Source organism: Micromys minutus, assembly GCF_963924665.1.
Source record: "Micromys minutus genome assembly, chromosome: 13".
NCBI lineage: Eukaryota > Metazoa > Chordata > Mammalia > Rodentia > Muridae > Micromys > Micromys minutus.
The window spans coordinates 34433076-34455969 of record NC_137982.1 but is presented as its reverse complement, the minus strand read 5'-3'; the positions used below and the strand labels follow the sequence as shown (position 1 = coordinate 34455969).

The 22894-nt window shown below is 42.4% G+C and overlaps 1 protein-coding gene across 4 annotated transcripts in view; it reads left to right on the top strand.

Moving 5' to 3' along the window:
- ITGB6 (integrin subunit beta 6) overlaps positions 1-22894 on the top strand; it is a 120840-nt gene that overhangs the window by 74658 nt on the left and 23288 nt on the right. For all 4 annotated transcript variants that reach the window (XM_080927150.1, XM_080927148.1, XM_080927149.1 and 1 more), the window contains 3 exons: positions 11262-11351; positions 16237-16371; positions 16540-16957. In XM_080927150.1, the coding sequence (XP_080783276.1) occupies positions 11262-11351; positions 16237-16371; positions 16540-16957 (643 nt within the window). The remainder of the gene's footprint in view (positions 1-11261; positions 11352-16236; positions 16372-16539; positions 16958-22894) is intronic.

Sequence of the window (22894 nt, the reverse complement as noted above, 5' to 3'; positions counted from 1 at the left end):
GCTGTGCTCTGGGGTCTGTGTTTGATCCTGGGAGAGACCTGTAGTGTCAGGTGACTCTGTCCACATCTTTCTGTAACTAAAGACACTCAGTCTTGGGCAACTGGGCAGTGCTGTGGGTGCTGTCGCTGTGCCTATGTGGATATTCTCCATCATGGACCCACACATCCCTAAATGAGGCCTCTGGGTCCTGTCACCTTTGTAGTTTGGACAAGTTAACTTTAGTATTTTATTCTACCAGCAATGCAGGATGGAAGCTAAGAAAAACCAAAAACAACAAAACAATGCTCCTCTCTCTCTAGCTACAAAATTAATGCAACGTTTGCACAAAAGGGAGGGAGGAGGGGAGTGAAATTCAGGAAAGCAGGAGGAAAAAATAAAAATCACTCATAAACCAAGCCCTCAGACAGAGCTAACCACGGCTGACATTTTAGAACAAGCCTTCTTTCCCTTTGCCTTGCATGTATTTGCATATTTTAACATAATTGCTACCATATTGTACATATTAACTATGTTCCCATTTTTAAATGAGTTTATATGTTTATAGTTTTAGAACGGCATAAGAATTAAATTGTATGTAGCTATACATCAATCACTTTTATTAATGAGAATAACATTAGCTTGAAAATCAAGGTTATCTTACAGTACTCTGAGCCGATGGTTTCTATGTGTATAGGATTTCAGCTGTAAAATAAAAACAAACTGAGCCACACCTCATGGCATAGGTCTGTATTCCCAGCTGAGTTACAGACTGAGGCAGGAGGTTCACAAGTTCAAGGCCAGCCTCAGCAACTTTTAAGAGCTTGCCTCAAAATAAAAAATAAAGAGGGCTTAGATATAGCCCAGTGGTAGATGTCACCAAAGCCACTGAGTTCAGTGCTTGGTATTACCAAAAGTAAAAAATAAAAGAAAATAGTGTTTCTTCTGTCTCGCCTTTAGACCCTAAACTGTACAGGTTAAGTCACTTCCCTCCAGACTCACTTTTTCAGCTGTTCATGTGCTATGTGTTTTGTCTTTGTTTTTTTGCACGGCCATATTTCAACGTTCCTAAACCCAAGTCATTGTTTTCAGTATCTATTTTCACATCCCGACCTTTGCTCAGGACTCCTCTCTCTGTAGACCCAGGTCTGCACCCACGAGTGCTGTGTTACTCCCCTCTCTGCCCTCTCCAGCATTCTCATGGCTGTAGTGATTATTGTGTTTCGCTGCTGGGACAGCCAGCCGTATGGAGCAGTCCAGCTGGTCCGACTGTAACGGGTTACCTTCCACTCGGCAGACCCTGCCTTTTCCACACTCACTAGAGCATCGTCTCAGGAGGGCAGTTTAAGCCAATGCCCACTGGACATAAAGCTTGGGAGAATCATGTATTTGAATTTCGTGCCCAGTTTCCATAGAGAACCTAAGATGTACTAAAAGGGCCTAATACTAATTGCAACCGCTAAATATTTTGTTGCCCCTGCAATATTGAATCTTCAGAAGATAAACAGAAAAATTGAGAAAAAAAACCTAACTGTTGAATTTGAATAATGTGGGTATACTTCATTTTTTTTGTTTCAGGGGCTAGAACACTTCTTTCATAGGTTTGAAAAGATTTTTGTTCATAGGTAGTAAAAATTGAATTTCAGATAAACAATAAATACTTTTTAGTAAAAAAATATGTCCTGTGAAATACTGATGAAACCTTTTTAAATTTTTCTTTACAATTTAATAAATACTTCTTGATAACTGCACATGGGGTAAGGCTGTTCGGTGGTTCAGAAAGATCACAGCGATGGTGTTTTCATGACTGTGTGTAGTCTTCGGTAGTGAGTGGAATGACTTGCATGACGTCACCATCAGACCAGCAGGACTGCATTTACACATCCGTCGTTCTCAGGATTATTGGTAACTTGGGCGTACTTTCCCCTAATCACCTTGTCCCTTGTGTCACAAGGCCCAACTCGCTCAAACTCACTTCAATAACTGCATCTTTAGTGACCACACCCAGGGTTGTGTGTAATGGGGATGATGGATTCTTTTAGGCAGGCAAAGGTAGCTTTTGGCTCAGGCTTTTTTGAAACTTGGATCCATTGGCCTAATAAATCTTTCATATTTAGGTGGTTTTCTTGTAAAACCATCACCAACAAAGCAGGCTTTAGGAACCATTTTCTTCCATGCTTTTTTTTTTTCTTTTTGCTGTTAAAATAACATTCAATACTTCTGTTTTTCCTTGGGCACGGACTTTGGGTAGAGGAACCTCCCATTTTCCCACCTTTTCATTTTGTTTCTGCTTAATCATGTTGGAAGGTACTTTTGCTCTGGACTGCCCCTCTCTGTCCAGCAGATAGGCAGGGACTGCTGCCTGTGGAGTCTTCTCCTCATCCTTCTGCTTGGTGTTTCTCTTTTCATGCACCTTAATAGTCTTTTTCATTTGTATCTTCTCAGCGGGCGCACTGTTTACGGTAGAGCTCAGGCTAATCTTTTTTTCTTTTTTCCCTTCTTTGAACGTTCATGGGCCTCCTGTATTCTTTCTCTTTTTCTCATGGTAGTCCAAACAATATCCACATCATTTGCAGTGTAATTCAACATATTCATTCCGTGGCATAGTGACAGCCGTGGAGTGGCTGTCTGAGACCTCCCGGGTTCTAAAAGCACTGGGAGAATAGAGAATAAGATGCAGGTTCTGCCCTCATGGGCTTAGTCTACTGAAGGGAAGCAGACCAAAAAAAAAAAAAAAAAAAAAAAAAAAAAAAAAAAAAAAAAAGAAACAAAAACCAAAAAACTAATGAAGAAATAACAAAGAATGACTTTTAAATGTGCTGCCACAGGGAATGGCGTTTCATAGTGGAGAATAACGAAATGGAAAGACTGAGAGTTTTCTGGAAGAGGATCTTCAGGGAAGACTCCACTCAAGAGGGATTCCGATAGCAACCACAAAGTTGAGAGGCATGGAGGGAGGCACATGCAAAGGCCCCGGGGCTGAAAACAACCTGTACTTGGAATGTATGAGAAACAGAATAAGAATGTTCAAAAGTCAGTCAGCTTAGAGTGACCTAAGGTAAAAGGAGAGAGAGAGGGTGAAGAACACTGAAGGCAGGTCCATGGAGAACAGGCACTCAAATAATACCACCTCTGTAGCAAAGCAAAGATGCTTACACAAGCATATGACCGGCAGAACGCAGAATACTTCATAGGACTTACAGGTCTAAGTCTTAAAGGTATAATGTTCCCATTTTTCAACTCACAGACTATTGTTTACATAGGGTTCTCAATTGTTGGTGCTTATTAGATTGTCCTAGGCAGCTTGTAAAAATGAAGTCAATGCTCAGGACAGGTCCTGACCTGATTAAATTGACACCTTTGGACTCAGACACTGGGGCTGGCATCTTTCCATTTCCTCTGTAGTGCATTCTGCACCTTATGACCATGCAGGCTCTGATTCGGTATCTACGCCTCAGAATGGGTGACAGGTTCCAGGAGATGCTGATTCCACGATGCATCTGCGGCACTTGGTGTGCAGAGGCTGGTGGCTCTGTACCAGTCCTTGCACACACTCCATGGACTCGTCCCCTGCATAACCTTCCTTCCAGTCATTCTTCAAAGTTTTGCTACCTGCCCATTAGTCTGCAGAACACACAGGCTGTTACTGAAACCCATCTCCCCTTTCATTTTACAAGGGCTTTCTAAAGCTTAGAGACCCTGGATGTTCATTCTGTAGCCAAGGTGTGCCCTCCACCTCTGAAAGCAGGCTAATCTCATTAAGAGGAGCCATGAAGTGTCCTCGGTAACCAATACTCCACGCAGCCCCTTTGTTCTCAGAATCTCTATTCAGATGCCTGTGCACATCGGTTTGTCTTGTTACTGTCTGCACCATGGTCCATTCGCTTTTTCCCTTATCACAGCGATTGCTCCAGACTACTTGTTCAGCTGTGTGCTACTGCTTCTGGCTGACAAGATAATTACATTCTGGGCAGACTGAGAGAAAGACAGGTAGTGCTCAAAAGTTCCGAGGCCGACTACCTAGTCATTGCTGGTACAGACTTCAAGATCAAGCACCTGATCTAATTAGCACACTCCCATCCTGCCTGCCTGCGGAATGCTGACAATGGGAAGCCTGAAGGCAACGCAGATATCATGCAATCCGGAGACAGACAACCATGCCATCCTTTTGCCAGAAACAATTACATGTTCTTCTTGGAATCTTGGATGTCCTCGTAACAGAGGGAAGCCTAGGGGTAAACTTTTGCATAATACGAAGAGCCTTGCATTTACTGATAATGAACGTGAGAACTGAAGAAATAAAAATCCCACGAGAATGGAGGACCCCTGAAGCAGAAATCTTTCAGAGTTGCATTCAGAATCCTTTATTTCAGCAGGTCCAGGCCCAGCTCTGGAAGAATCACACTTTTCCACGGAAGCAAATTTTTACCAATCAAAGGCTGTACCACCGAAGACCAGATAAATAACAGAGTACTGGTTCTTGGGAACCACCCCACCCAACCCCACCCTAGCCTTTCATTCCTTCCTACCTGTCTTGTGAGCTGCGGCGTTGACGTTGAATTTGACATTCTTGCACTGGGTAGGAAAGTATTTTAAAACCTGAATTGCTAAGCATACATAGAGGGCATTAAGATCTTAACTTTCTAATGAGACACCCATGTTCATTTGCTGTTGGCATTTATACCCATTCCTCCCACGGCAGCCTAATAGAAGACAGTAAGCATTGGCCTAGAGCCACAGTCTGCTTCCACCGCCTAGACCTCGGTGCCTGGGCAAGGTACCGCCTGCCCTGATTCAACTAAAGGTGTAAGGCTAAAGTGAACACCACATCTACCCCTCTGTTCTGCGTCATATCAGCCAGCAAGGTATCCAACTCCCGTTACCAGAGATGTGACCTTATTTGCAAGTAGGCTACTGGGGACACAATTACCATGTATCACACACAGACTCTTATTCTTTCAGGAAAGGTGTCCTTATACGGAGGCATAGAGTGTCAGACACTTGAGGCAAAGACACCGTGGGACAATGGAATTAGGGAGTCGGTGTTACTGGTGGCTTGACATGGAGTGTATTGAATTAGGGAGTCAGTGTTTCCGGTGGCTCGACTCGGAGTGTATTTTCAGGTGCTTCTTTGCTGTCTGCAAGTCTTCTTTGGTGAGGCACCTGGTGGGTCTTCAACTCCTTTTGAAATAAGAGTGTTTTCAGGTTGAGTTTTAAGAGATCCTCATAAATAACAGAGCTCTATGTGATGTATCTTCTGTAAGTGTTCTCTTTCAGTCTGTGGCTTGTCTTCTCGTTCCCTTAAATTGTCTTTCACATATTGGAACTGTTTTTCTTTACACCTCGCTCAGCTATCATCTACCTTGTGGATCAAATTTCTTGGTATGGTAGCAAAATGTCATCACCCACAGTCGAGACCATCTAAAACTTGTCCTATGATGTCTTTCATGAGATATAGTTTTCAAATAGGCCAGTGTCTTCATTAGGGTTTTACTTCTGTGAACAGACACCATGACCAAGGCAACTTCTATAAGGACAACATTTAATTGGGACTGTCTAACAGGTTCAGGGTTTAGTCCAGTATCATCAAGGCGGGAACATGGCAGCATCTAGACAGGCATGGTGCAGGCAAAACTGAGAGTTCTACACCTTCATCTGAAGGCTGCTAATGGAAGACTAACTTCCAGGCACCTACAGTGAGGGTCTTAAAGCCCACACCCACAGTGACACACCTACTCCAACAGGGCCACATCTACAAATAGTGCCACTCTCTTGGCCAAGCATATTCAAACAATGACAGCTAGTAATCCATTCAGAGTTAAATTTTATGAAAGATGGAGTGCATATACACGTATAGATTCCTTTGTGTGTGTGCATGGACACATCCAGCATTTGCTGAGACTATTTTGCTTCTCTGTAATTTTCTTAGTCTTTGGGAAAGATCCATTGATTTTATTTATGTTAGCTGGTTTCTGGGCTTTCTGTTCTTTTTATTGATCTATTTGTCAATACCATACTTTCTGAGTACTGTAGCTTTATAGTAAGTCTTGAAGTTAGCTTCCTCCATTTCAGTTGGCTATTCTGGGCCTTTGCTGCTTCTTATAGACTTTAGCATTCGTTTATTGAGGTCTACAAAATAACTTGTTTGTACTTTGATGGGGATAACATTAGATCTATAGATGGAATTCTTCTTTTTGAAGTCGTATTCACCACTCTTTATATGGGTGGTGATTTTTGTGTTCTACTTAAGACATTTTTTTTTAAGCCCAAGCCAATGAAGATTATGCTGGTTTAAGAAAGAAGTTCTCCATAGGCTCACATACTTGAATATTTGCTCCCTAATTGGTAGCATCATTTAAGGGGCTTAGGAGGTGTGCGGCCCTGCTACAGGAAGTATGCCACTCTACGGCAGTGAGCTTTGAGAGCTTTGGCCTTCTTCCTACTCTCAATCTGTATATGCTACTACATGTGTGTTATAGAGAGAAAGATATAGGTTGGGGAGAATAATATTAGGCAGTAGTAAAGATAAAGAAGTAAGAAAAATCTTTGTCAGATTAGATGAAATATCTGTGAGCAGATTATATACACGCCAACATTCTGGTAAATGCATTTCAGTAAACTATATTTAACAAGTATATTTTAAGGTCAGAAACACTGAGGTGGGCTACCAATGCGATGCTAAATAAGTGTTGCTGAGATAAAAACAGTACTGAGCCTAAGATAAAGTCATGGTACCAGTGATATATTTCTGAGGCTGCATAGAGAGGAACAGGCAAGCACAGAACCCAGAGGGAAGCCAGCAGTGACTGTTCTAAGCATTGATTGAGCTTTGAAAGTTGTTTATACAAGCTTTTAGTGGATGTATGGAAAGTTGGTGTCTGATTTCTTCTATCGAACAAGACACATGGAGAGTGTGGTCACTAGAAAACGGTGATCAATGAGCTTGAAGGTGGTGAGGAGTCTTTGAGACTACAGCAATGTTACAAGAGGAGAATGTGTAAAGATCTAGGCTTTCTTCACTATCGTCCAGGGTAAAAAGCAAGTCAGGATGACCAGAAAGATGACAGTTAATACTAAACTCCCACCTAGAAGTCAGTGGACCTCTTGAGAGCTTCTCAAAAGAAAGTGTACCACATCAGGAATGGATATCCTGTCAGGAGCTGTCTGTCCCTCGAAAGGCAGAATGTCAAGAGTTCTCCCAAAGCAAAGCATGCTCGCCAAGGTCCTCAGCCTTTCTGTCGGGAAAGAAAGTCACTCCCGGTCAGTACACAGGTGACACAGATCATCACATACCCCTCTGCTCTTAGCCAAGCAAATGTACATACCCAAAACTGGTCTGAACACTGGGCACTGAGTGCCACTGAGTGTGGAGATGCTCTCTGAAGGGGAGGTCCGAATGTTTGGTATAAATCCGGGCACTGTGTCCTTGGATGGCTGCCTGCTGAATGCTCCCTTACCACTTGCAAATACACACTGTTAAACAAACAAGCCATCAGTTTCTGAGATGGAAGAAGAGTGAACAAATAAGAAACCAGGTGGTACAAAAGAGCACACAGACAGGAACCCCTGAGAGGTGCAGCGGGGAGATGCAAGGGACTCTGTAATTAGGAAAATCCAGGGAAGGATAATGGAGAGTTTGTGGCCACACGTGAGACTTTGCATTTCTAATCAGTTCATGTGTCATCATGTTTACGACCTTCACTGTTGCTGACACCACTGTCTTAGTCATAGCGCTGTAATTCACCAGCATGCATGAAAAGCAGCTCTTCTCTAACTTTAAACAAGTTGAATCACAACAGCTTACAACACCGCTTTAAGGTTTTAACGAAGGAAAGTCATTTGATGCATACTTACAACAATCATAATACTGTAAAGATTTAAAGTACAAGTTTTCACAGGGTTAGACCATTAAGCCACATTGTCATGTTTCTAATTGATTATTTGAAACAGTTTAGGGGAGAAATCAGCATCCCGAAATTAATTAATAGCTTTCCTCCATATAATTGCCAGTGTCCTCACTGGATGCTGCTACTGACTGCCAGCTCCTTTGTACCCTGGCTCTAGTGGCAATCAGCAAGTGTGATTAACATTAACCACTCATCCTAATAGCCAAATGCCAAATGTCATACCACATGCAGGATCGTAATTACACATTAGGAAGTGGATGGGATCAGCATCATTAGCCAAGAATTAACCCCAAATGCAAAGCCACTTGAACCGGTGCTTGCAAAAATACAACATCTCATCCTTGGGGATACTAAACTGTCCTTCAAGAGTGGCAATTCTGTGCCCAGCTAAGAACCTCGAGATTTTCTTTTCAAAAGGACCCAAACCTTTCTTTGTCAAGAACAAAGGTTTCCATAACCTTCTCTTCCAAGACCAGACAGATTTACACACATCCCAGCTCCGCTCGAGTGGAATTCAAGTTCCTATGTAGGTTTTTGCTGTTCACCACAGTCCCATGCTTCATGGCTCTTTGTGACATGTGTTTATTTGAAGAGGTAAGTCGGAGAGGCAGGGCCTTCCTCAGTTTTCACAAGCTCTCCCTTCTGGGGAAACGCAAGGGGCCGTCTCCAGCGTGCCAAGATTGGAAGGAGTAAGATGAGAAGTGTCACCTGCCACCGCTGCCCTTGACCCCCTCAATACGGCATCAAAGTGGCAGCAGCTGACACATCTGAGAGTTCAGATTTCAGCAACTTTGAACATGAACACGGGACTATGTGGAGTGTTTCAAAACCCCCACTCAAAACTGAAGCCCACTGTTTCCATACCAGAAGTGGAGAGAGCTAGGGTTTCCCCAGGTGCATACCTCTGACAGGTCCCTGGGGCCACCAGGTGCCTTTGCATCGACACGGGGCTGGCCTCAGGTCTTTTTGCTTCTCTCCATTCCCCTGGGTCTGGCTTCTTATAGTTTCTATCATAATTAGCAAGGACTGTTCTATTGAGTTCTGTGCATTTCCTAAACCACTTCAATCATCTTTGGAGTAAGAGAGAGTCTTAGGGTTAATTATCACTATGATGAAATTCCATGGTGAAAAGCAACTTGGAATGAAAGGGTTTATTTGGCTTATAAAGTCCATCACAGAAGGAAGTCAGGATATAAGGAGTGCTGCTTACTGGCTGGTTCCTCACAGTGTGCTCAGCCTATTTTCTTATAGAATCCAGGACAACAGGGACATAGTTGGCAGAATCCACAATGAGCTGAGGCCTCCTGAATTAATCACTAATTAGGAAAATGCCCTACAGGTTTGCCTACAGCCTCATCTTATGGAAGCATCTTCTCAGTTGAAAGACTTCTTCTCTGATGACTATAGTTTGTGTCAAGTTGATAGAAAACTGGCCAGCACAGATAAAGTAACACAATTTCCTTGAACCTATAGAGATGCCCTAAATGTATAACTTGATGGTGTTCTATGCCAAACTTTAACTTCATCATCTGATTTCACGACACAGGAATGTACACAACCACAGCTGCCGTGTTATCTCGTTAGAGTCTAGCACAGTAAGGATACCTAAGAGATTCAATTCAGATTTAAATGAATAAGCCAGCAAATGAGTGTCTGGGTGCAACTGAGGACTTAATTAGGAGGTGAAAATATTTTAAGGCAAATACTAGGACTGAAAGCAATAGTTGTAGTCCCTTGGTTCGAGAGTGGTTGTGTGTCTTTTGCTTTATTCTTTCCTTCCTTTATTTCCTACCTTTAAGTGGATTTTCTTAATTTTTGGTTTATTTCAGTTGATACTGTCCTTCTCCATATGTCCCAAGTTGGCCTGAAACTTTCTGTGTAGCCCAAGATGGCTGCAAATTCACAAACCTCCTGCCTTGGCCCTGCCCAGGGTCATTTCCAGGTGTTTTCCACCATGCCTGACTTCTTTGTGGATTCTGGAAGACTTTGATGATTGTAGAATTGTAGTTACTAATGAAAATATAACTTCATTTCTTTAAAACTAAATGACACCAATATATTTTTGGGAATTCTGTTTAAGAAAGCAGGAATTGATCGTCACCGTGTGCTTCAGAAAACGCTCCACCTGAGTTTTTTGGTGATGACTCAGTCAGTAAAGGGGATAGTTCTGCAAGTCTGAGAACCTGGATTCAGATCCCCAGAACCCACAAATAATAAACAAACCAATAAGGGCTAAAAGCAGCAGCAGGCACCTCTAATCACAAAACTGGGGAGGCAAAACCAGAAGGATCCCTGGAGTTTGCTAGCCAGCCAGCATAGCCCAATCAGTGAGGTCCAGTTCCAATGGCACACCCTACCCAAAACATTAGGTGAAAGCATCTGGGGAGATGGCTCCTGAAGATCCCCAGAATCTACATAAAAGCTGGGTGAACATAGCAGCTTGTTTTTAATCCATGCAGAGAGAGAACTAGTTAAAGAATTTGGGTATCCAGAATAGCGAAAATGGCAATCTCTGGGTTCAACAAGAGACCCTGTCTGTGTGGATAATGTGGATAATGATTGAGGAAGATGCCAAAGATCAACTTCATGCCTTTGCACACACAATCACATACATCCTTTGCGCGCGCACACACATACACACACACACACACACACACACACACACACACACACACACACCATAAAAAGAGGATAACAGTCACCCAGCTAGAGAACTTCTTCCTTGTGAAGCCTAATCTTCTGGCCATACTCCAGACCTAGAATGCTAAACTTAGAGTGGAAGTTCTCCTGAGGTGGAAAGGACATCCCAGGAGAATCGATGTAAGCAGAGAATGCAGCCTGGTTAGGACTGGTTCTAATGGATCATGATGCAGGTAGGAGCATTTCCTACTAGTTCTAGGACTCCCGACAGGGCAGCCCATCTCAGGTAGAAGCAGAAAGCTAATGGAGAGTTGAAGTTGATAGCTAGCATGCAAGCATTCCCTCCCTTTCTCCACCAGCTAATGGTTTATTAGGAGCTCTAGGCCCAACGACAGAGCAACCTCGTTCCTTGCTTGTCTCTGTGTGCACCAAAATGTGGTTTCTGTGACAATGAGAAAAGAGACATTCATGGAAGCCTGCCCAAAACTTCTGGGCAAAGGATGTTACCTAAATGTCTATAGGACTTCAGACTTGACTCTGACATGATATAAATCCCAGCTCTGGAATATGGCAAACCTAGATTTTCCCAGTGACAAGTTAGAACCACCTGTAGCCTGTTTCCTAGGACCAGTTAAGCTGAAGGTACTGCAGACAGCAAACTGAACTCTCCCTTAGCATTTCTCAGTTATTGTGAACAACCAAAGGTTGACTTATTCCCTGTTCTGTTGTTGTTTGCAGAATTATGCGAAACTCATCCCTGGAGCGACCGTGGGACTGCTTCAGAAGGATTCTGGGAACATCCTTCAGCTGATCATCTCTGCTTACGAAGTATGCTATTTCCCCTCGCAAGCAATTGGCTCCTTTTACAGCGTCTATTGCCATCCAGACACTAAGTAAGATGTAGGTAGGGAAATGCACTTCCGTTTGTTTGTGGAAGAACTGCTCATCCAAAGAAAGCCCCTCTGCAACCATGCAGCAAAAATATAGATTTTTATTGACTTATTCCAAAGGGAGGAACAGGTAGGAAAACCAAAGACCTCCAAAGTGAAGTTGTTTTAGGATGATAGCCCACAGACATGTGGCCTTCAGAAAGACTTTAATAGAACCGAGAAGACTCTGAGTCATGACTGAACTCCTCTCTACTAAACAAACAAACAAACCAAACCAAAAAAACAAAAACAAAAAAGCAACATAAATTGCCAGTGAATTAAATAGGGATCTGACTCCATAGGTTCAAAGGGAGCACGCACACACACACACACACACACACACACACACACACACACACACACACACAAACAAACACACAATACAAGAGCTAGCCACACACCAAAATACCAACAGCTCATCAAGCACCAGGTGTAGTGGGCCCCATATTTTGTATTTCCATAGGAGCAGAGGCCATTGTCTAACCTTCTTTTGCGGTTGCTCTGATAAAACATCCTGAGAAGAGCAGCTTAGGGGAGAAAGGCTTGATTTCAGCTCATAGTTCTAACTCCGAGTCCATCCTAGTGGGGAAGTCACAGGGCAGGAGGTGGGGAGAGTTGGTCATGTGAGGAACAGGCAGGCTCTCCTCTAACTGCCTCATACTCTGGCTGGCCCCTTCAAGCTGCAAAGCCTTGACTCCACCCACTGTAGCCTGGAACTCTGAGCTAAAAAAAACTGTTTATCTCTTGTTGTTTGGGTTTTTTCCCCCTTGACTTGTTAAGCAATACCGAGGATAGAATTCTCAACAAAGACACATAGATAGGGATGGCTGTGTTTTCTCTGCTGCCTTGTCTAACTCAGTCAGCCAACACTGAATGGCCAGTTGCCCCTGCTGTTTTTATTTTGGTTCTAAATATCATTTTCCTTCTCTGTCTTTCTTGACAAACAAACAAACAAACAAACAATCCTCTAATTTGGATAGGCATTTTTTAAAAAAAGGAAAATCTTTAGAAGTCAGAAAAGCTCTAGAACATTTTTTTCAAAGAGTATTTACCTAAGAAGGACAGATAATAATAAATTTCTCCAAAGTTCTGCTGTTTGAAATTGCCCATTAATGACCACTATGTAATGATCTAGTCCAATGCTGGGCATGTATGAAGCTGGTGTTCCTTAATTAAATTACAGGCTGGAATCATCTGAGAAGCTGTTTAGAAAGTTAGTCCTCCTCTGATTCCTTCCACGGACATCCTAAGATGAAGGGCAGAAGCAGGGTTTAAGAAAATAAATGCCTCCCCCTTGTAATTTTGACACCACCCCACCAATTTTGAAACCTGTGCAACAAGGTAGAAAGCAAGCTACCCCTTCTTCAAGACTCCATTTTCTTCAGAGAATGAAGCACAGTTGGGGGAGGGGATTTTGCTCCCTAGCAATGATCAGATATTGCAGTTTCCTTAGCACTCATCAAAAATGAATCACCATGCCAGCTCACCCTTAAAATTCTTCCAGTCAGAAAGACCTGTCAACAACAACAACACATGCATGAGCTCGAGCATGCACACACACACACACACACACACACACACACACACACCGTGCCTCCACTTCCTCTTGCACTAATTAAAGTTCTAATGTGTAGAATCAAATAGAATCACAAAGCAATCCCTCCCTTGGATTATACTGCATTCCATTTCTTTAGTTTTATACTCTCAAAAGTGTCGGCTGCCAACCACTTCAAAGAAATTAGGGAAACAAGGAAACAGTGGTTGCCTCCTGTTATTTAGCCTGTCAGCCAACCCCATCCACACCCCAACCCCATCCACACCCCGACCCCATCCACACCCCAAGCTCATCCACACCCCAACCCCATCCACGCCCCTACTTGCTCTGTCCCAAGGATTGTCTCACTTAGAATTTCCAAATTGCTCACACAGTTACCTAACAAGGTAGTTAGGATCAAGTTGTTACACATTTGAACAGAATTTTGGATCTTAATTTATTGCTTCAAAAATACCAAAGGCTGGGCCTGAAAAGATGGCTCAGGGGTTAGGAACACTTGCAGAAGACATGGCTTTGATTCTCAAAACACACATTGCAGTTCACAACCATATGCGACTCCAATTCCAGGGGACATAAAGCCCCATTCTCTGGCCTCCACTGGCACCAGACACACATACACAGGCATATATACAGACACACATACACAGACATATATACAGACACACATACACAGGCATATATACAGACACACATACACAGACATATATACAGACACACATACACAGACATATGTATAGACACACATACACAGACATATATACAGACACAAATACACAGACATATGTACAGACACACATACATAGGCATATATACAGACATACATACACAGACATATGTACAGACACATACACAGACATATGTACAGACACACATACACAGGCATATATACAGACACACATACACAGACATATATACAGACACACATGCACAGGCATATGTACAGACACACATATACAGACAAACACTTGTGTACATAAAAGAAAATAGCAAGAAACACCTGCTGGCCTGCTAAGTTACATTATTCTGGAGTCATTGTTGGAGCAATATGATCCGTGAGGTGACGTGTGCAGAAGATTGTGACACTTGCTTAGTAATATTATTTTTTTACTCTGTTATTTTTAAATGCATTTGGAAACGACTTTCAAATAGAGAAACCTATAGACAGAATTTCATCTTTAGGGGACAGAGAGATTGAGAGAAAGCAACAGACTTGTGATTAACTTCTAGCAAGGCAGAAACAACTTGTGGCTATAAACATTAGCTAAGTGTTTTTAAACACTATCTTGATATTAAAAAAGAAAACACTTAAAACAGGTGGTGTACCCACTCAACCATTTTCTTCCTTCCCTTACTACGTACTAAAGGCCCAAGGAGTTGGCTCTTCTACTGGAATTTTACCTCTAGGAAGGAATTCATTTGTGTTCTTTGCCCAGCCTTATAGGAGAGGCTAATGAAAATAAAATAAAATAAGAATTAATAAGTGGAATGATGAGAAAAAACAAATTAGCATTTATATTCTTTACTTGGGAGATAGGCATTAATACTATTCCCAGTAAATTTTGCACACTGGTACTCAATTATTTCAATGCTGAGATTCTCAACATTTAGGTTAGACAAGGCCACCCACTAGTTCTTATTGTCACCAGCACACACATCCCTTTTTTCTTATTCTGCTTCTGAGCCCTCCCCCCCCCCGTCACTCTCTCCAGCACTACTTCCTCGTTAAGTTAATTCTTATTGATTTTAGCATAACGCTCTTTAAAGGGCTGTGACAAGAGCTTGTTCAATAAGGCCCTTAGCTTGCATATGTGCAGGTGGCCATCATTGCAGGTGGTCATCATGAGCAGGTGGCCATCATGTGCAGGTGGCCATCATGTGCAGGTGGCCATCATGTGTAGGTGGCCATCATGTGCAGGTGGCCATCATGCACAGGTGGCCATCATGTGCAGGTGGCCATCATGCACAGGTGGCCATCATGTGCAGGTGGCCATCATGTGCAGGTGGCCATCACAGTATCGTCTTCACCCACAGTTGGGATTACTGCCACTTCAAGTCGTTACATGCATGTTTGCTGCTTAAATAGTAGCTGTTGTAATATATGCTGAACATTTTTGAACTATGACTCAACACTGAGATGGAAAGTTGTTATCTATGCAGAAGTGCACCCAACAAAGCAGCAGGAAGTAAATTTGATCTCAGTGAAGCAAATGTTCATCGCTAGGGGAGAGATGAGCTTCAGCTCTCCTCCCAGAGCAGCAGGGGCTGCTCTCTGAGAACCAAGAAGCATTGATGCATACAAGTAAAGGGTACCAGTATCACCTCGGTACAGTTACACATGCACCACTGGTACATAAGCACACGAACTGTCTTTTTCATGCCAAGCTAAGCAATCCAGGTCAGGAGAATTCGCTGGATCCTTCAGAATGCATAAAACAACTTGCAGGCAATAATTGACTCCTGTCAGTCACATGCTGTACAAAACACCTACAGAAATATTGTCATAGCTTACTTGCCGTGAGATAATATATTTCAATGTTGATGATGTCAGAGAAATTATATATAGAATATTATAAATATGTATTATAAAAATAATATATTATAAGTGTAATATATTATGACTATAATATAGGATATATCATGGATATAATATATTATAAATATAATATATTGTATTATAAATATAATATATATTATAAATACAATATATACACAAGAGTATATATGTATATATATGCATATGGTATATATCACATTCTTGCTTGATTAATGAAATTGTGAATTTTTATGTTCAATTTAGTTGAATTAATTTGTAGTTGGCTTTGTCCTTGCACACGGATATCACACGTACATGTATGGGCACACTCACATACACCATAGCATGCCTGTGGATGTTGGTGCTCACCTCTCACCTCAAGACAAGGTCTCTTGTTTCTTGTTAATTCACTGCTGCGTGCGTCAGTAAGCAACCCAGGCTTCTCTTGTCTCTGCCTGCCAGCACATCACAGATCTGCATTACAGACTTACAGTCCTGAGTCCCTCTTTACATGGGTCCCAAGAATCAGAACTCAGCGCTCCCCCACACTCCTACTTACACAGCAAGGGCTTTATTCACTAAGTCATCTTCCTAGTCTCTCTTTTGCGGTTTAATGAGCATCAACCAGTTTCTTCTTCTGGATGGATTTTCTTTTTACATATGACTTCACTTAACCCTTTCTTGTCTACACTGAAGGAACTTCGGTCTGAGGTGGAACTGGAAGTATTGGGAGACACAGACGGACTCAACTTGTCTTTCACGGCTCTCTGTAACAATGGCAACCTCTTCCCAAATCAAAAGAAATGCTCCCACATGAAAGTCGGCGATACAGTAAGTAGACCCCTGATAGATCTTTAGAAATAAGAATTAGTTGGGTCGGAGGCTAGCTACCGCAGCCGGCTGAAACCGGACTCCCTGGCAAAGCCCGGCTGGGCCAGCCTTGTTTCGAATTCTGCAGGCGCCGGATAGAGGAAACATAAGAAGCAATTTTTTTTCCAGGCGTCCTTCAACGTGTCTGTGAGCATATCCAACTGCGAGAAACGAAGCAGGAAACTTGTCATCAAGCCTGTGGGGCTGGGGGACACCCTGGATATTCTCGTCACTGCGGAATGTGACTGCGACTGTCAAAGAGAAGTAGAAGCTAACAGTTCTAAGTGTGACAACGGGAATGGCTCCTTTCAGTGTGGGGTCTGTGCCTGCAACCCCGGCCACATGGGTCCTCACTGTGAGTGCGGCGAAGACACGGTGAGCACAGATTCCTGCAAGGAGTCCCCGGGTCACCCCTCATGCAGCGGAAGGGGTGACTGCTACTGTGGGCAGTGCGTCTGCCACTTGTCTCCCTACGGAAGTATCTACGGACCTTACTGCCAGTGTGACAACTTCTCCTGTCTGAGACACAAAGGCCTACTCTGCGGAGGTAGGCTGTGGGCTCCTACGGGCTTCCTACCTGTTCCTAGCTGTTTCGGGGCTTTCCATCTTTTATTTCTTCTTCCCATTCCTGGGCTTAACAGTTGTTCTGCAAATATTTGCCGGCGGCTTCAGAGAGTGATTCATCGGGATTGGGAAAACTGGACTGTCTCTTGCATTTGTTGCTGTATCTAGCATTCCTGTGGGGTCAGAGCACCGGCAGTTGGACTTATGTTTACATTATATTTAAATATCACTATTCCTTTGAGTTAAGTAGATGAAAGTTGGAATGTTGCCTCTCTGGTTACTACCCAGATTCCACAAAACCGCCTATGATTTGAATTTATTGTCTGTCAGATCTTTCTAGATTAAGTTGCTAGATCTGACCCAATTCTTGCATCTTTTGTGTTGGGAAAAATAAGCTAATAGAGACTGCCAAAGGAACAGAACCAAGGGGATGGCACAGAGAGAGAGACTGGGTAGGTTTGAGAGCCTTCACCACCTCTCTCTCTCTCTCTCTCTCTCTCTCTCTCTCTCTCTCTCTCTCTCTCTCTCTCTCTCTCTCTCTCTTTCTCTCTCTCCCTCCCTCCTCCCCCAACTCTGTCTCCCTCCCTCCCACCCACCCTCCTTAAATCCACAGTCTTCCTGTTTCAGTCTCTCAAATTCTAGTATGTTAAGTACCAGGTCAAGTAAAGCTAAGCAAGAAAGCACATGAGATAAAGCCTATGGGGAAAAAATGAAAGCAGAAAACAGCTTGGAATTTCTTCAAAATTTCAAGAAAAGTTTAAAATGAGCATATCAATATTTTTATAGATGCTTTTGTGCATATAGAAGCAATACACTTTAAGAATATACTACAGAAGCCAAGTGTGATAGTGTATTTCTTAGTCTTAGAGCACTTGGAGGCAGAGGTAGCCAGATCTGAGTTCGAATCTAGTCTGTTGAGTTTCAGACCAGACAGTTCTACATAGGAAGACTCCCATCTCTCTCTCTCTCAAAAACAAAACAAAACAAAAGAAATTAAACAAACTAAGAGAATATGTTACAGATATTAGAAAGATGGTTTTGAGGTTAGGAGTACATACTGTTCTTGAGGGGAACTGAATTTGTTTCCGGCACTATTGACAGATGGCTTTTTACCAACTCTAACTCCTACTCCATGGCTCTGATGCCTTCTTTTGACCTTCATGGGCTCGTGAACATACTCGGCATTCACTGATGCAGACACATACACATAAGTAAAGATAGTAAAGTAAGTTTTAGGAGCTAAAGAGATCGTTCACTGGCTAAGAGTACATTTTACTCTTCCAGAGGACCTTAGTTCAGTGAGGGGACCTTCAAACGCCTATAACCACAGCTCCAGAGGATCTGGGCCTATGCTGGTACCTGTGCTTGTGTGCACAGACACATGTGTACAAATAATGAAAATAGTTTAAGAGTAAATCTTCTAAAAAGAGGGGAAGGAATATGCTGTGTTAAACATGAGTCAAAATTATTCTGATGCACATATTTAACTATAACCTATTTCAACAGGAAAGTCAAACATTAACACAGTTTTAAATGGCATAACGTGGTCCACAGGTAAAGGAAGCACTAACTGCCTGTGGACTAAGTCCATGCTTATCACAGGATGTAAGCAAACATTTATCAAAACACAATGGCATCATCTTTACAGAAAATTAAGCAAGCTATATTACCAAACCACAGTGTCAGAAAGTTATAAAAGAGAATAAATTTCCCCAGTGCTCAGGGGGTTGAAGTGGGTAGGATCAGAAGTAGAGGGTCACGTGACAAAACTTTTTTTTTTAATGAAGAAAATAAAAAGGAAGAAAGGAAAAAAGTTACTTTCAGGAAAAGGGATTGGAGGAAGGCTAAAAAAATTCCAAGTGTTTTGAAAAACATAGGAAAGCATTTATCCCAAAGAAAATTATTTTCTTTTTTGTTTCATTCAAAGGTTCACTTTCTGATTCCAGTGTGTGTGTGTGTGTGTGTGTGTGTGTGTGTGTGTGAACCCACATCAATGTTTTTATTGGATTTATGCAGGACACAGCCTGTAGGTGACAAGAAGCTAATCAATGGCAAAGCCACCATCAAAGCGTAGTAAGGATTTATCTGCAGAAGCCCACACTGTCTTTCTAGTAAAAACACATGTTCAAAAAATGCTTTCTGAAGGTCCCAAGTGTTACCTAATTTAATGGTATAGACATAGTTCTAGGATTCCAGCCCCTGAATTTTGGGTAAAAATGCTGAAAACAGCAGGGATTGCTAACGAACATGTGCAATTCTCCCATTTCTTTCTTTTGTTTTAAAAATATGTGCAGGATATTGGGAATGCATACCTATGGTTAGAAAAGCCACCTACATACCGTATGGTTAGGAAAGCCAGAGAGCAAGGCTGCACTTCAAATCGTATTCAGGAATCACAACCTTTTTTCACACTTCAGCAAATGTAAAATAATATTAATAATGATAATAATAATACTCTACAGCCAGTAGCCTTCTCTTCTAAAATATACGGTAAAAGTAAATACAAGTATTCAACTCCAGTCAGGATTGGTGGAGTCCCTCCCTATGTCGGGGACTGTGCTCAGTGCAGAGATGGAAACTGCACCACATTGTGAAAAGATGCTGTAATTTTCGAAACTTACCAAATACGCCACTCACAACTTGGGTGGATCTCACTTGCTTCGCCAGTAACATCCTGGACGGCATGCTGTTTTTCTGCAAAGCTCTTATCACAATGTTCCTGGTCATGTGGCATCTTCCATTTATTTGTAAGCACTCGGAGATAGAAGGCTCCATTGGTTTTGTTTATCATTCCCAAATTCCATTAGTCTGTTTGGAGTCTAAGAGACTGGGAGCCATACCAGGCATACGGCATTAGGGGAAAGTGTTCTGCGATTGTGTACTTAGAACTATTTTCCAGTGGCATTCCAGAAAAATCTCTCTCTCTGAAAAGATAAACTTTCCCAGATTTGGGTTATCATCTCACTACTGCATGAGTCTAATATGAAGGTGCTGGTTTGGTGGCATCAACAGGTACTGTAGATAGTTGGTTGCCCAAGGACATGGATTGGCACCTTCAGGGACCTAGCTGATGGTCCTAGAAAGCCAGCAGAGTAGAGGATTTCTAAGGCCTCAAAGGTGTGTTTTATATTCTTGCTATGATGATCCTTTTTAAAAAATGTTTCAGGACAAGTTTTCTAAACTTCTGCCAAGGAATTCTTGTGTGCAGAGATATACTGGGCAGCCTCAGGGCACCTGGAAATGCACATTTATGTGTTGTGTTAATTTTCAAAATAAATTACAACCTAGAGCTTTTTTCCCATTTGTAGATGTTTCCCCTTTTTTGAGGAAAAAAAAATAGAAATTGGAGTTTTCAAGATCACTCACTCCTAAAAATTAATTCTTGGTTTTCACCCAAATAATTTACTATCCTTAGTTTTTAATTTCTTGACTCAATTACGAATTGCACAGGCTATGAAACACAGTTGAACTGTCATTCTGTCACAGGTCCAAACAAATTTAGATCCATCTTTCATCTGAAAAGTATGCCATTAAAATATTATTTCATATAAGAGTAATATAGAAACCACACACAGAGAGCATGCGCGCTCACACACACACCGGGAACATTCAGAACCCAACTGTAAAACCACTGTGGTTTGGAGCCTGATAGAGTGTTATATGAAGAATTCTTCTGGTCTCATTCTCTTGAGGCCCAGTCACAAAGCCAGAAACATAACTACTCCAACCAAGTCTACAGGAGAGAAAGCAGTCTTCCATCCCATGGGGACTCGCTAGCATCCTCTATGCATGGAAGTATGCATTGTTTACTTGTTTTCACTTTGTTTTTAGTAAAAGTATAGAACTTTTATCCCTGATGACTAATTTTGCTTGCAAAGTCTTCCTCCAGATCGCTTTTAGTGGTGATTCCACGAGGTCCCGCAAAGCTCAGTTGTGGGCCAGACACGGTGGTAAACGTGGGTACATGATAACTTAGGTAACTGCGGATTTTTCTGGAAGAGTAAAACTTCGGGTGCGAGATGTCTATATGTGTGCCATCTTTTTCCGTTTCCTGAAGGAAAGTGTCCGTTATGAGTTTGTAAGCAGATACTATTTGTTTGGAATACCAAATGCTTGTTTTGGTACCCATGGCCAGCGCTTGGAGATCTATGGAAAGTATACTCACCTGAAACACACTGCTTACCATTTTAGAGTGTTTCCTAAGCCAGTTTGTAGCCCGATCCAGAACAGAGCGATGTACACACATCTGCATCATCAGCTCGGTCCTATGGAACCACTATGGCATCACCCCCCCCTTCTCTTTCTGACATGCATGCAAGTCCCTTCTACCTTTATCTATCTGAGTATCTAACCACCTCCTCCGCCACACTGAGTCTGCTCTGGGCACAGCCTTACTCCCATCTCCCTCCTCCTCTCAGCCTCTTCTGTGAGGAGTCTTTCTTCTGATCCTGTTTTATAGGCTGATGATCTCCAGAGCTTGTAGATGGTCTCCTGCTCTGACTGGTCTCTTGCCCTAGATGGTCTGATTCACAGCCGCCTTACCTGAAGCCTTTCCCTAATGGATCCCAAGCCCGTTTTCTATACTTTTTAACTGCTTACTACTATGCCCAATAGTCCTTTCTCCTCCAAACTCTGCAGAACCATAGGAACTCACTGCCCAACCCATCCAAAGCTGACTTTCCTTTTCTGCTTCACAGCCATTCATTCATTCACTCACTCATTCATTTATTCATTCAGTCTCTTTCTTCATGCTGTGTGCTGTTACCAGTCTTGCCCTGCCCTGAGCATTTCAGCTTCCATTGCTTATCCATTCATCTCTGTTCTCAAGATGGCAGCCATGGGTGAGGCCTCTGCTCCTACAAGATTTTGCAACTGCCTTTCATGACTCCCATTTGACCTTTCTGTGATGCCAGGATTCTTACACACATGCCTGCCTGTTCAGGTCTTATGGAAAATTTCATAAACTTCTGGGGACATATTCTTTCTTTAGCCTTGTGGCTTCTTGTCAATTCAGACACACTGTGGACTTTCTTTTGCCACAGACATCCCCTCCACTGCCTCTGTCCTGCGAGTCTACATTTCCATCACCTCCTGTCATTTTTCTCTCTGAAATGCAAGCAACTCCCTTCTCCTGTCTCTGTCTTCCAAGATCAGCTCAAACATCACTTCTTGAAACCAAAACCCAGTTGACTTTAGAAAGCCTTCCACCCTCCATTGTGAACTCCTTATACTATATTATAATTGGCGCTGGTAGTAATAATTTGCCTGCCTCCTACACTAGAAGATAAATTCAGTAATCGTAGGCTGTTGAATTCTGCATCTTCGTTGCCAAAATGCACTCAGGACAGGACCGATAATTGACTCTTTGTTTCCGTTACCCACCAAGCTAAAAATTGGTGAATGAAATTAGAATTATTATAATTTGACCCACTGGGAAGGGGGGGGGGAAGCTCCTAATTACTTCCCATCTTTCCTGGAACAATAACCAGGGGCAGGTAAATTTAGTAATGAGCCATGTTATCTCTAAATCCTTTCCAGAGGGTGTTGGCTCTGCTATTGCTATTACCTGGGCTTACCTTATTCTCTGCTTGGGAGGTCTGTTAGACCATCATGGCCAATAAACTCTCAGGCACAGAGTATATGCACAGAATCTACTGAGTAGTGAATTTGTCAGTGCTTAGTGTATACTAACAGAATAGCTACCCAAGGGATGTTAAACCAGAATTCTTCACATAGCCACAACCATGGGAAGTAGATTTTTTTAATCCCTTTTTTTTTTTTATGAGGGAGGGTTTTCCAATCCTTCAGTGTTGGCATAAAGTTTTTGCAACCTACTTTTAATAAGGGGTCAATGTCTCTTCTAGCCCACCACCCAGCAGAGGTAGTGGAAAAGTTATTAGGATATGGGGGAGTGGACCTG